Raw genomic sequence first — 14,818 nt, 5'->3', positions numbered from 1 at the left:
CCACCTGATATAAACCCGTAAGGGTCTTTTCTTGCAGTTACATACGACCACATGATGTATCTGTTTACTCTGTGGGAGGCTGATGTGACTGGGACTACATTAGTGGGAGATGTGTATGTTCACAGAGCAATACGAGGAGGGTGCCTGTTTGCACTGTGGGGGGCAGTTAACTGGAAGATTTGTCTGCTTAGGATAGATGGATGGCAATATTTGACTGTATTTTATCCTTCTTTGTTACTGACATGATGGCAAAATGTATATTTTGTGTTTCTGCTGAAAACCAATAAAAATCTGTTTAAAAAAAAAAGAAAAAGGGCAAAAACCAGCACAAAAACCAGCACAAAAACCATGCTCATCCTGAATGTCTCACTATGATTACAACAACAAACTACAAATACAACATGAAGAAAGTCGAGCACATGCACGCCAGCTTCCGCTCATACCAGCATTAAGGTAAATGTGGTCTTATAGAAAATGTATTGGCTGTGTTGTTCCTTTCTTTGTGGGATGTTTTATATGTAGAAATGCATATTTGCAAACTCAGTATGTTGTGGTAAAAGTGGCTCTTCCCTTGATTTTGCTGCCAATGTGGCTCCTGTGGGAAAAACAGTGAGTATCTCTGCTTTAGGCTGTTATCTAACCTTCAGGCGCAGATGCCAGAGGCACAACCGCGTCACAGGTCTGGCAAATACCAGACTAATGCTGATTAACTGCTGAACCTGGGAGCCAGAACACGACCCGCCGACCTCAGGAAGAAAACAGTCACAACAGGAAACAAACAGTCAGCTTTGAGCGAGGTGGAAACTGGGCCTTCTGCCACGGAGCTCAGATTAGAAGCAGCCACAAAGGCCGGCTGCAGAGGACAAAAGGGAAACCCGGGTTAAGGGTATTAAACCCGCCGCCACCCAGGCTTCTCCTTCAGCTGACGTCTCCGTTCTTTAAGTAAAAGAAGGTAAATCAGCAGGTAGAAGCAGCCCCACAACATCCTGAACGTGGCCCTTAAATCCTTTGAGCTGCTGAGCAGCCAGGTTTCATTACATTTCTTCTTCTTCTGAATGTTCCTCTGCAGTTTCAGGAAGCTGCCCACGTTCTACAGATACTGGAATACAGAAAAGACACATTTCCCTGGTGAGCGGGCAGGCAGCTCGTGGGAGATTTAAAGGGACAGTTCGCCTCTTTTGACATGAAGCTGTGTAACATCCCATATCAGCAACATCATTTCTGAACATCTTCTTACCCCCTGCTGCGTCCTGTGAGCAGAGTTCCAGCCTCATTTTGGTGTTGATGAAGGTAGTCCGGCTAGTTGGCTGGGGTTTAAAAAATAAAGCGTTTTGCTTCTCAGAACAATATGCGTTCAACAGAGTAATACATTTGCATCACAAAATCGTTCTCCAGGAAAAAGTCAGACCTCACAAACTCTTGGCCCTATTTTCTCTCCCTTCGTATCACTGCCTGCTGTGCAGACCGAGCAGCAAACAGGCGCAGCTGTCGGCAGGCGTCTTTCCTTTCCTTTCTTTCGTTTCCTTTCCTCGTCTTTCATTTCTTTTGTTTCCTTTATTTTCCTTTCCTTGTCTTTCCTTTCTTTTGTTTCCTTTCTTTTCCTTTCCTTGTCTTGTCTTTCCTTTCCTTGTCTTTCCTTTCTTTTGTTTACTTTCCTTTCCTTTCTTTCCCTTCTCTTTCCTTTTCTTTTGTTTATGTGCTGTGCAGACCAAGCAGCAAACACCATAACAGGTGCGGCTGTCGGCAGGCGGCAGCAGGCAGTGATACGAAGTGAGAGAAAATAGGGCCAAGAGATTGTGAGGTCTGACTTTTTCCTGGAGAACCATTTTGTGATGCAAATGTATTACTCTTTTGAACGCATATTGTTCTGAGAAGCAAAACGCTTTATTTTTTAAACCCCAGCCAACTAGCCGGACTACCTTCATCAACACCAAAACGAGGCTGGAACTCTGCTCACAGGACGCAGCAGGGGGTAAGAAGATGTTCAGAAATGATGTTGCTGATATGGGATGTTACACAGCTTCATGCCAAAAGAGGCGAACTATCCCTTTAACACCAACATTGGTCGTGGAGCTTAACCAGATGGATGACAGTAGCCACAGCTGCTATGACCCTTACATAAAACCTACACTCACACATATTGTAAACAGCCACAGGCTTCCACAGCTCAGACTTCCTCTCAGTCATCTCAGCTGCCCGTTACCCTGATCTACAGCCGGGTATTTTCCACATGATGTAACCCCGGTAATAATAGAACTGTGGCATTCAGGAACACAATGACATCTGTGACGGTGTTGGTCCCACAGACTTTCTGCGTAACCAGGAGTTAAACTAAACAAACGTTTGGCTGTTTCCAACACGAGGATGAGCAGGAGTCAAAATAAGATCCTGCAGAATGAGAGGAGACAGACCCGGAGCCCTGATTCAACCCATTTCCAACTATTCTTCATCCTTTGAAGCCGATTATCTGTTTACTCTTCTAATATGAGCCGGAAGACATGAAGGAATGATCCAATACGAGTCTGAGTCCAGTCTGTGGTTCGTCCTCGGTTTGTTTTCCTTTCCCTGGGAAGCTGCTGACTATCAGATGTCTCGTCCGCGCCCTTAAACGCACGACCCTAACATTTTAAGGTCGTTTTGTGCAGCTGATTTAATTATGTTCTCTCTGCTCGCCATCTGCTCTGCATGGCTGTGCCGACATGAGCAGGAGACACTAAGAGGACGTCTGCTTTGGGCCATTTCTGCACCGTGGCGAACGGATTAAAGAGCAGAAAACACATCTTCACACAGTTCCAGTTCCAAAACATTTAGCATGAGTGAGCACAGAATGCAGAAAACCTGTTAAAGGTGGAATCTGATGGCAGCGACACGTCTCAGAAAAGTTGGGACAGGTTTCTTCTTCTTACAACATCTGGAAACATCTGGAACTGAGGGAGCCCAGTCTCCATATTTCACAAATAAAGAAAAAGTATTTGTTCAGAGTGAGTCTGTGAATGCAGGAGCCGTACTCAAAAGGGTTCACAAACTTTCTGGTGTTGCTTTAAATCATCAGTACAGACTTATCTGTGTCTCCTTTTTCAGACCAGTGCTACGAACCCGATTTAAAAAAAATAAAAATAAAAAATATATAAAAATAACAATAAATAAATAAATAAAAATAAGATTAATTAATGAATTTTTGAAAAATTAAAAAAAATGTAAAACACGAATAAAAACGGATTTAACTTATTTGAAAATCTTCGAAATCAAATTTTTTTTTCTCAATAAAAACAGAAAATGTGTCAAATGTTGAAAAACATCAGCTCGTCTTTGATGAATCTGATGGCAGCAACAAGTCTCATAAATGTTGGGACAGGTTTCTTCTTTTAACAACATCTGGAAACATCTGCAACCGAGGAGCCCAGCTGCTGGACCTTTGGCAGAGGAACGTTGTCCCATTCCCGTCTGAAAGAGGATTCCTGGCTCTTCTTCGTTGTATTTAGATGTTTTCAGTCCTAAAGGTCACAGAGATGTAGACAGATTGCTGAACCTCTGACAGTCTTTACTCCTCAGAGACTCTTTCTCTCTAAGGTGCTCTTTTTATACCCAATCACCTTACTGAGCTGTTGTTAATCATCCTAATGAGCTGCAACATCTTCCTCCAGTTGTTTCTTTTCATTACGACTAACTTTTCCAGCTTTTTGTTGCTCCTGTCCCAACTTTTCTGAGACGTGTTTCTGCCATTAGCTTTAAGATGAGCTCATATTATTGATGAAATAATAATAAAACGTGTTCTTTAGATTAAAAAAAATGGCTGTAAAAGCTTCTCTCGTGATGTTGGACACGTTCCACAATTAATCATCTACAAGTGCGACAACGTTCATGAAGATCTGTGAACGTTTTGACCCGTTTGGAGGAGTTAGAAGCATCTTAGAAGCAGTGGACATTCATTTGGGTTAATTAAAGAGTTAAGGCCCAAGAAGCTGCTAATCTACCACCAACGGAGCCAAGGGGTGAGTACGTTTCTCTAGCGCCCCCTCCAGGACTCACTGTTGTTACCGTCCCCCCCCCGAGAGGACCGAGGCCCCTCAAACGTCTCAGTGGGCTCGGACAGGACGACGTCTAAATCTGACACCTTCCACCGGCCGGGAGCCGTCCTGACGCCGCTCCTGTCCTCTTCTGCACGGCGTGGAAAGACAACAACGAGGCCGAGCACGAGACAGAAGCGACCACGAGGTGAACGGCACCGCCGTGACATCATAAACCACCACCAAAAACAAGCCCCAGCAGGTCAGCCACATGAAGTCATTTAGGATAACAACAACAACAACAACAACAACAACAACAACAACAACAACAACAGGTAAGGGGAGGAAGAGAGGAGCCGACAAACAGGAAAAAGAAATAAAAGGACAGAAAGTTAGAGCTCAGAAAGAGATTCACGTCTGAAACAACGAGCTGAAACCCAGCCAGCGTGTCCATGTGGGGCCCATAAGGGTTCAATTTGGGCTGCAGATGAGGGTCCCAGGTGGGTTTGTCCGCAGTTTCCACGGTGGCCCCACCTGTGTTTGCCCATATGGGTTTCAAAGTGCAACTTGAGGGTTACCAGCGGCGTCAATTCAGCCAAAGCTAAGGTATGGCAAGGTCACTATAGTCACATGACTACAGTATCAATCAATAAATATACATGAACAGCAAATAATCACCACAAAAGTCTGCTATGTAGCTTATCTGTGTGCAAATACATTCTCACTCACAGAGCAGCTAACATAACAATGGACTCGTCTCCGTCTAGCATTAGCATTAGCATTAGCGGCGGAGGTGCTGAGGTGGACAGCCTCGTTAACAGCCTGAATCCCGCCTTCACTACCTGCTCCTCCTTCCTCCGCTGCTGGGGCAACATTGGACCCCTTTTTTTGTGATAAATAAATCTAAAGTTTTCTGCTTCCTTTTCATATTTTACATTAATTAGCAAACAACAAATCCCGCTAATAACATCAGCTTTGACCTCCAGGCTCAGTCATCTCGTGGGAGGGGGGGGGGGGCTGGGAGATACCACATGATACTTAGATCAATTGTTTGTGTTGTTCAGAATTTCATTTGTTTAGTTCATTTACATGTATTAAATAATAGAATAATCAATAAAAATTGACACAGAGTAATTCCATAAGTTAATTTTTTTTAAAAAAGAAAGAAAAACGAACATTTACATTTTCCCCCGGAGCCAAGGTGTGGCGGCTGCCACCCAATTGACGCCCATGAAGGTTACCCTAAGCCTTAAATTATTCCAAAGGCAATACAGTTAAACACATCACACAAAGTAAAAAAACTTGGGACCCTTCTCTGCAGCCCAGATTTAACCCTTATGGGCCCCACATGGACGTGCTGGCTGGGGTAAATGAGTGGAAAGTCTCATCCTGCCAACCTGAGAGGGAGCGGATGTGACTGAGCGGGGTGGGCTTGGGCGGCGGGTCGCTGGGGTACCCGGCCTCCTGCCTCCCCTCGGCTGGAACCTGGATGTAGGGACAGACGGCCGCCACCCGGCCTGAGACTCCTCCCCCGGCGTGGGCTGAGGTCTGCGGGGGGGACGGGCCTCCACCGTTCATCCGACTCAGCTGGAGACAGAAAGGATGAGACCCTCTGTGACTGCCGATCAAAGCCCGAGCACACGGCCGCTGCACGGTGGCATTTCGTACCTCGGCTCTCTTCTTATGCAGCCGCTCTCTCAGGTCGCCGATGCGCTGATCCATCACCGTCACCTGCGTGTTCCTCTTGTTCAGCAGATCCTTGTTCTGGGCCAGCTTGCTGCTCTGCTCCAGGTTGTGACGATTACGGGCCTGAAACACACAGCGCCACAGTGTATGGATGTTTGAAAGTTTGAATACGAATTTCTATGTTGAATTTTTACAGCATCCAAAATCAGACTTTGAATTTGAAAAACCAACAGTGTAAAAAAAAAATCAATTTCTAAAAACAAAAATCAGTGTAATAAAAAAATTCAACATCTAAAAATTCAACATTTAAAAATTCAGTGGAAAAAAAATTCAAATTCTAAAAATTCAACTTCAAAAAATTCAGTGGAAAAAAATTAAATGGAAAAAAAATTCAACATCTAAAAATTCAGTGGAAAAAAATAAAAATTCAAAAAATTCAACATCTAAATATAAAAATTCAAAAAATTCAACATCTAAAAATTAAACTTAAAAAAATTCAGTGGAAAAAAATTCAACATCTAAAAATTCAACATTTAGAAATTCAACATCTAAAAATTCAGTGGAAAAGAACCAGACTCAACATCCGGGTAAACAGGGAGAAGCAATCGATCCCCATCTCAATTCATCCAACGGCAGCCAATCAGACAGATCAGCTCAATAGATCCGGCACAGAAAAACTTCCCCAGCACAGCCCCCCCACTCTGAAAACCTCTGGGCTGAACACTGGAAAGTGCCGGCGGCGGCTCGTACCTGCAGCTCCTGGTAGAGCTTCCTCAGCTCCACGGCAGCGGGCCCAGACAGCGGCGAGCCTTTGTGGCCGGCGGTGCCGCTCTGCGGCCCGGTGGGCGTCCCCTGGGCCGGCGCTCCGGAGTGCAACTGCAGGCGACCTCTTCTCAAGTCCTCCAGTTGTTGGGTCAGCTGTCAAACACACAGGAACCACTGAAACAGCTTCTGATTGGTGCAGAAAAGAGTCAGAATGTCAGCCGGGAAGGTTACCTGGTCGACTCTGACCACGGCAGACTGCAGCTCCGCCTGCTTCTCCTGGAACAGGCTGCTCACATGGTCGATCTCTGCAGCTGGACACAGAAACAGCAGTTTGGGCATTCAGCTGAAACATTCTGCAGATATTTCATCGTTTTTAGGGTTGATGGGCAGCTCACAGAGGTTCCCGTTGATCAGTTTGCTGTAGTCCACCTGCCCTCTCATGGCTCGGATCTTCTTCAGCTTTGCCTCCTGAGTCTCAACTCGCTCCTTCAGCCGCTGCAGCTTCTCAGCCTCAGACTAGAAAATGACAAACAAACCGTTTATATTAAGCAGCCGTCTGTCTTTTTAACATATTCTGAAGAAGGCAGAACCAGAGTTAGCTCAGTTCTGAGCAGCTTTAAGGTGAATATCTGCTCTGAGCTCCTTTCTCCTCCAACACAGTTGGATTTAGATCTTTTAGTTTTTACTGAATCAGCTTCCAAAATGAATATATTATTGGCAAAATGGGAAAAGAAATGAAGACGTAAACCACCATCACCCCTGCTAAAAGTCTGTGAGACACGTTCAGATTGAACTGTGATATCTGATATAATAATATTATCACTTAATAACGAATAATTCAACTTTTTGTTCATCCACTTTATACAAAAAATGTGAAATTAGATGATAGATTCTGGATATTTGTTCTAAATCTTTTGATCGACGGTGATTATAAAGTCAGAAAATATATAAAATATACAAATAAAAATAATTTGGTGCCAGAATTATAAAAAATACTCCCTCATTTCTTTGTATGTTGCACGAAAATTAAAAACAGTTTCAAAGATTCACTGAAACATGTTCAAACATGAACATAAACCCAGAATCTGAGGTTAAAAGCAGAGTTAGTTCAGTTCTGAGCAGCTTTAAGGTGAATATCTGCTCTGAGCTCCTTTCTCCTCCAACACAGTTGGATTTAGAGCTTTAGTTTTTACTTCCAAAACGAATATATTTTTGGCAAAATGGGAAAAGAAATGAAGTCGTAAACCACCATCACCCCTTCTAAAAGTCTGTGAGACACGTTCAGATTGAACTGTGGAACTGCTGATCAGGACACTTTAAAGGTTACAGGAAGTCCGGCTGCTTGGAGGGAAACAGGGAGAAATGAGAGCTTTTTTACAGTTGTGTAGACTAATAAATGTTCCCACCTGTGTCTGTCCTTGGTTCGATCTGCCTCCCTGCTGAAGATACCTCAGTCTCTGCTCCTACAGGGGAAAAAAGACGAGAAAGCTCTCAGACTCTCGGTCATTTTAGCCTCACAGATAAAAAATATTTCACTTTGAGAGGTTTTACAATTAAACTTTAGACCAAAAAGGGTAAAACTCTATTTCACAAACTGTCATTTAAACGGCCTGAAAGCCAATTTTCAGCCCATTTATTCAAGCGATGGAGACCTTAAGTTAAGGTTTGGGCCGGTTTGCCAGGTCATGACACATTTCATTGTTTTTCATAGTTGAATTTTTTTCCACAAAATTTTTTGAAATTAATTTTTTTCCATTTAATTTTTTAAAGTTGAATTTTTTTTTTAGATGTTGAAAAATTAAATTTCAAAAAATTTCTAATATTTAATTTTTACAGCATCAAAATCAGATTTTAAATTTGAAAAACCAACAGTGTAAAAAAAAAATTCAACATCTAAAAATTTGAATTTTTTTCCATAGAATTTTCTTTTTTAGATGTTGAATTTTTTTTTTACACTGTTGGTTTTTCAAATTCAAAGTCTGATTTTGATAATGTAAAAATTAAATATTAGAAATTCGTATTCGATGGCACAGAAAAACTTCCATCTTCCATCAGTTTACAACTAAACTTTAGACCAAAAGGGTAAAACTCATTAAACCGCCTGAAAGCCAATTTTCAGCCCATTTATTCAAGCGATGGAGACCTTAAGTTAAGGTTTGGGCCGGTTTGCCAGGAGGTCATGACACATTTCATTGTTTTTCCTCGTGTTATAACCACTGTAAATCAGATTAAAACACCATATCTGCATTAAACCGTAATTTAACGCTTTCAGGCGCTTAATGGCGCGTTGTGAAAGTCATAAAGGGTGCACGTGTTTTCATCCAACACACCGTGTGTCCGTGGGGGAGTGTTTCTGGTCATTAATCACAGCTTTCAGATTGACCGGCTTCCTGCCAACTTCCTTACACACACATTTTGCTGTATTGTACTTCAGCAGCTTCGCATTTATCAAACTGTCGCCTAGGAATTTAGTGGAGGACATTCTGCTTTCTAATCAGCAGTGAAAATGATCCACGTGCAGTTAAACACGGACACTTTTACTGTTTCCAGGCCATCACACACACATACAGTTCAGAGATTGGCTGTTCCGACTGGTTTGGCATTGATTGTTGTATTAATTTATTGCCCCGCGGGGCAGGAAAAGAACATTTTTTACAGCAGAAGCTGTGGCAGCACAAATCTACACAGAACTAAACTTTTGTTTAGCAGATATGTTTCGCCTGGATTTTTGCCTTTAAAAACACATTTGCACCATTCCTATTCTTCTCATTTCATAGAATCTGGCTGTGTTCGAAACCGCATACTTCTCCTACTACTCATACTAACTTTTTGAGTTAGTATGCGAGTTTGAGTAAGTAGAAGTTCCCGGATGCATAATAGATTCTCCGAAATGTTGGGTATGCATCATGAGGTTACTACTCATACTCAAACTACCCAAGATGCAACGTAACGTGACGTCGCCGATCGTCATTTCCTGTCAAAACGGCAGTTTTAAGCTAGCTACAACGAGGGTAGGTTCACTTCCTGTTTTCAAAACAAAAGCACCAATTGTATCGTAATGGCTTTCCCTATGATAAAAGGTAACGGGTATTTTATTTTGTGAAAATAACAGGAAGTGCGTTGCTCACTGCGGCTAGCTTTAGTAGCGCCCAATTCGTGGGAACAGAATTGTAAACAGCCGGTATTTTGTCAGGTTTTCAACACGTTGGGGATCTAAACGACTACTTTCTCACCTGAAAATGTTTCAAATGTTGCTAAAGTTTACAGAGTTTAGAGCTTAAGGGAAATCAGCTTCAGGCCGGCTGATTTCGGCTCGGGCAGGAGCGAAATGCATTGTGGGTAAACGCTCTGCATACTGTCTGATCGATGAGTATGTAGTATGTAGTATGCAGTATGGAAGTATGCAGTATGTAGTTTGCGGTTTGGAACACATCCTCTGATTTAAATCCTGCTCCTGCCCCCCGTTTGACTTGAGGGGATGACATCCTGCCGTAGCATTTATGCCGACTAAGCACCTGCGAGTTTCCTCTGAAAATGAAAGGTTTGCACATTTTATTCTCTGTTAAAAACAGAGGAACGACTCCCCGTTCGAACCAAAACAAACAAACCCGTCCGGCTAACGTTAACAAGCTTCTGTGATGTTTAAGTGTTTAAGAGCTCCTCAGAGATCCTAAAACCTGCTTTCATGTGTTTGTTGTTAGAGATGGAAAGGAAAACAAGGCGGCCATGTGTGTGTGTGATGCTGACTGAGGCAGTTTACACCTCTTTCTGCTTCATGCTGGCACATCGCACAGCTGACCTGTGTCTCTTTCACACAGAGGAGGAGGAGGAGGAGGAGGAGGAGGAATGCTGGCAGGTAGCCACCCATCATTCACTGAAAGCTCTCACACTTCCAACAACACGTTGCGTAACAGCAGGCTGTTTGATCACACAGAAAGTAGCGTTTCAGGTTTCTCTTCCCTCGGAGGGATCAATCCAAACCATGAAGAGATCGATAACACAACGCTGGGAGGTTTTTTCCATCCAGTAGGACGAGGAAGCTCTTAACATTCAGGAAGGAAACATTTCGTCTCTTTGTCTCTTTACAGGAAAAAAAGGAAACGGCTGCTTTAAAGAAAAAAAAACTACTTCCGTTACGAGCTTTAAAAACCCAAACCGACCAAAGTTTAGCAGCATTTATTATCACATGAACTTATTCATGTAGCCGTTTATGTATTTTAGTACTTATTTTGGATTGTGGCAGCTTTAGTCCGCCGTACCTGTCTAAATAAAAGGAGTAAAACCAGCTCGGTGCAGCGTCCCCAACACTAAAATGGTGCCGTTGGTTACCTGGAGGACGGCAGCTGAAATATCTCACAGATGTTATATTAAAAGCTAAAAGTTGGGCTGAAGCCACTGTAAGTTTGGAGTGCAGGATCCGTTCTTATTGGCTCTTTCCTGGGCTGTGTTCGAAACCGCATACTTCTCCTACTAATACTAACTTTCTGAGTATGCGGGTTTGATTAGCCAGATTAGCTGCGTCTGTGGCAGGTTTACGGCTACTTTTACTGAAGTTAAAGATCTTAATTGTTCTTCCTCAGCAGGCAACATGTTGACATCATGATCCATGTTTTTAATCCTTTAACTTTGGGTTTCTAGCCTTTTCTGTGGTTTCATTATTTCTTTTTTCTTTGATTTACTCTCTGTTTTGTCTGTTTTTTCCTCGTCTCTTTGGCTGTGTTCGAAACCGCATACTTAACATAACTCAAAAAGTTAGTATGAGTAGTTTCAGTAAGCGAGAAGTTCCCGGATGCATACTAGATTCTCTGAAATGTTGGGTATGCATCATGAGGTTACTACTCATACTCAAACTACCCAAGATGCAACGTAACGTGACGTCGCCGATCGTCATTTCCTGTCAAAACGGCAGTTTCAAGCTAGCTACAACGAGGGTAGCTTCACTTCCTGTTTTCAAAACAAAAGCACCAATTGTATCGTAATGGCTTTCCCTATGATAAAAGGCAACGGGTATTTTATTTTGTGAAAATAACCGGAAGTGCGTTGCTCACTACGGCTAGCTTTAGTAGCGCCGAATTCGTGGGAACAAAATTGTAAATAGCCGGTATTTTGTCAGGTTTTCAACACGTTGGGGATCTAAACGACTACTTTCTCGCCTGAAAATGTTTCAAATGTTGCTAAAGTTTACAGAGTTTAGAGCTTAAGAGAAATGCATTGTGGGTAAACGCTCTGCATACTGTCTGATCGATGAGTATGCAGTATGGAAGTATGAAGTATGCAGTATGCAGTATGTGGTATGTGGTATGTTGTATGTTGTATGTAGTATGAAGTATGTGGTATGCAGTATGTAGTATGCAGTATGTAGTATACAGTATGCAGTATATAGTATGCAGTATGTAGTCTGTAGTGTGTACTATGCAGTATGTAGTATATAGTATGCAGTATGTAGTATGTAGTATGCAGTATGTAGTAATGCAGTATGTAGTATGCAGTATGCAGTATGTAGTATGCAGTATGCAGTATGTAGTATGCAATATGCAGTATGTAGTATATAGTATGCAGTATGCAGTATGTACTATGCAGTATGCAGTATGTAGTATGTAGTATGCAGTATGTAGTATGCAGTATGTAGTATGCAGTATGTAGTATGTAGTATGCAGTATGTAGTATGTAGTATGCAGTATGTAGTATGTAGTATGCAGTATGTAGTATGCAGTATGTAGTATGCAGTATGTAGTATGCAGTATGTAGTATGTAGTATGCAGTATGTAGTATGCAGTATGGAGTATGGAGTATATAGTATGCAGTATGTAGTATGCAGTATGTAGTATGTAGTATGCAGTATGTAGTATATAGTATGCAGTATGTAGTATGCAGTATGCAGTATGTAGTATGCAGTATGTAGTATATAGTATGCAGTATGCAGTATGTAGTATGCAGTATGTAGTATGCAGTATGCAGTATGTAGTATGCAGTATGTAGTATATACTATGCAGTATGCAGTATGCAGTATGTAGTATGCAGTATGTAGTATATAGTATGCAGTATGTAGTATGCAGTATGTAGTATGTAGTATGCAGTATGCAGTATGTAGTATATAGTATGCAGTATGCAGTATGTACTATGCAGTATGTAGTATATAGTATGCAGTATGCAGTATGCAGTATGTACTATGCAGTATGTAGTTTATAGTATGCAGTATGTAGTATGCAGTATGCAGTATGCAGTATGTAGTATGCAGTATGCAGTATGAAGTATGTAGTATGTAGTATATAGTATGCAGTATGTACTATGCAGTATGTAGTATATAGTATGCAGTATGCAGTATGTACTATGCAGTATGTAGTTTATAGTATGCAGTATGCAGTATGTAGTATGCAGTATGCAGTATGTAGTATGCAGTATGCAGTATGCAGTATGTAGTATATAGTATGCAGTATGCAGTATGCAGTATGTAGTATATAGTATGCAGTATGTAGTATGCAGTATGTAGTATGTAGTATGCAGTATGCAGTATGTAGTATGTAGTATGCAGTATGCAGTATGTACTATGCAGTATGTAGTATATAGTATGCAGTATGCAGTATGCAGTATGTACTATGCAGTATGTAGTTTATAGTATGCAGTATGCAGTATGTAGTATGCAGTATGTAGTATGCAGTATGCAGTATGTAGTATGCAGTATGAAGTATGCAGTATGAAGTATGCAGTATGTAGTATGTAGTATATAGTATGCAGTATGTACTATGCAGTATGTAGTATATAGTATGCAGTATGTACTATGCAGTATGTAGTTTATAGTATGCAGTATGCAGTATGTAGTATGCAGTATGTAGTATATAGTATGCAGTATGTACTATGCAGTATGTAGTTTATAGTATGCAGTATGCAGTATGTAGTATGCAGTATGTAGTATGCAGTAAGCAGTATGTAGTGTGTAGTATGTAGTATGCAGTATGTAGTATGCAGTATGTAGTATATAGTATGCAGTATGTAGAATGCGGTTTTGAACACAGCCCTGGAGTACAACTCTGCTGCAGGTCCTCGGTGACCTCACTTCCTGTCCACTTTGAGGTCACTTCCTACTGCCTCACAGAAACGAGCCGAAGCCGGGTGGCGTCAACACGCATTCCTCTGGGACAGCAATGCAGATAACCTGACACCGACCCATCCACCACGTTCTGTGCGTGCGTGCGTGCGTGCGTGCGTGCGTGCGTGCGTGCGTGCGTGCGTGCGTGCGTGCGTTACCTTGGCGACCAACATCTGCTGCTGAGCCTCTATCTGTTGCTGTTGTCTTGTGGCCATTTCCTGGAGCTCAGAGAGGGTCAGCTCCACACGGGGAACCTACACACACATAAAAAATAAAAAAAATACTGCATGTTTATACAGCGCCACCACTGAAAAGAAGGCGTTTCCAGGCGTTACACAACAGGGTAGCAGAGACGGGGGGCGACACACAGCTGCATCAGCCCACTTTTTAGCTGTTATTACAGCAGCAGCCGGTGGCCTTGGAGCAGTGACAGACTTACAGCCTCCATCACCTCACTGAGTCACAGCATCACACCCGTCAGGTGTCGTCTGCTTTACCGTCAGATGAGTTTCATTCACAGAGAGCGTTTGTAGGAAGTGTTTGAGTGGGTAAGGAGGTGGAGGAGGTGGGCACGCCTCCATCAGCGGAAGGTTTCAGCCCAGCTACGTCCTGTTATTGTGCATGTTAACACAGAAACTGCACCTGCTGGCTTACAGTCACACACTTTGTTACGGTTACTCAGCCTGTGCTCTGGTTTAGTTACTTCTCAGAGGCTGTGTTCGAAACCGCATACTTCTCCTACTACTCATACTAACTTATTGAGTTAGTATGCCAGTTTTAATATGCGAGAAGTTCCCGGATGCATAGATTCGTCGAAATGTTGGGTATGCATCATGAGGTTACTACTCATACTACCCAAGATGCAACGTAACGTGATGTTTCCTGTCAAAACTGCAGTTTCAAGCTAGCTACAACGAGGGTAGGTTCACTTCCTGTTTTCAAAACAAAAGCACCAATTGTATGGTAATGGCTTTCCCTATGATAAAAGGCAACGGGTATTTTATTTTGTGAAAATAACCAGAAGTGCGTTAGCTCACTGCGGCTAGCTTTAGTAGCGCCGAATTCGTGGGAACAAAATTGTAAACAGCCGGTATTTTGTCAGGTTTTCAACACGTTGGGGATCTAAACGACTACTTTCTCTCCTGAAAATGTTTCAAATGTTGCTAAAGTTTACAGAGTTTAGAGCTTAAGGGAAATCAGCTTCAGGCCGGCTGATTTCAGCTCGGGCAGGAGCGAAATGCATTGTGGGTAAACGCTCTGCATACTGTCTGAT

At 42.3% G+C, this 14,818-nt stretch overlaps 1 protein-coding gene across 8 annotated transcripts in view; it reads right to left on the bottom strand.

The window, feature by feature from the left end:
• LOC142402499 (apoptosis-stimulating of p53 protein 1-like) overlaps positions 1–14,818 on the bottom strand; it is a 51,936-nt gene that overhangs the window by 19,342 nt on the left and 17,776 nt on the right. For 6 of the 8 annotated variants that reach the window (XR_012773379.1, XR_012773377.1, XR_012773380.1 and 3 more), the window contains 8 exons: positions 13,704–13,799; positions 7,865–7,921; positions 6,854–6,974; positions 6,690–6,769; positions 6,444–6,611; positions 5,676–5,816; positions 5,405–5,594; positions 4,030–4,158 (listed from right to left, as the gene is read on the bottom strand). Coding sequence is in view for 5 of the 8 variants with exons in the window: in XM_075488027.1 (XP_075344142.1) it covers positions 4,030–4,158; positions 5,405–5,594; positions 5,676–5,816; positions 6,444–6,611; positions 6,690–6,769; positions 6,854–6,974; positions 7,865–7,921; positions 13,704–13,799 (982 nt within the window). In the remaining 3 variants the exon portion in view is untranslated. The remainder of the gene's footprint in view (positions 1–4,029; positions 4,159–5,404; positions 5,595–5,675; positions 5,817–6,443; positions 6,612–6,689; positions 6,770–6,853; positions 6,975–7,864; positions 7,922–13,703; positions 13,800–14,818) is intronic. The other 2 variants (XM_075488029.1, XM_075488030.1) reach the window with 1 other exon arrangement.

The sequence above is a fragment of the Odontesthes bonariensis genome, chromosome 17, assembly GCF_027942865.1.
Source record: "Odontesthes bonariensis isolate fOdoBon6 chromosome 17, fOdoBon6.hap1, whole genome shotgun sequence".
NCBI classification, from domain to species: Eukaryota; Metazoa; Chordata; class Actinopteri; order Atheriniformes; family Atherinopsidae; genus Odontesthes; species Odontesthes bonariensis.
Note: the sequence above shows the minus strand (reverse complement) of the source record. Positions and strands in the feature narration are given on the sequence as shown.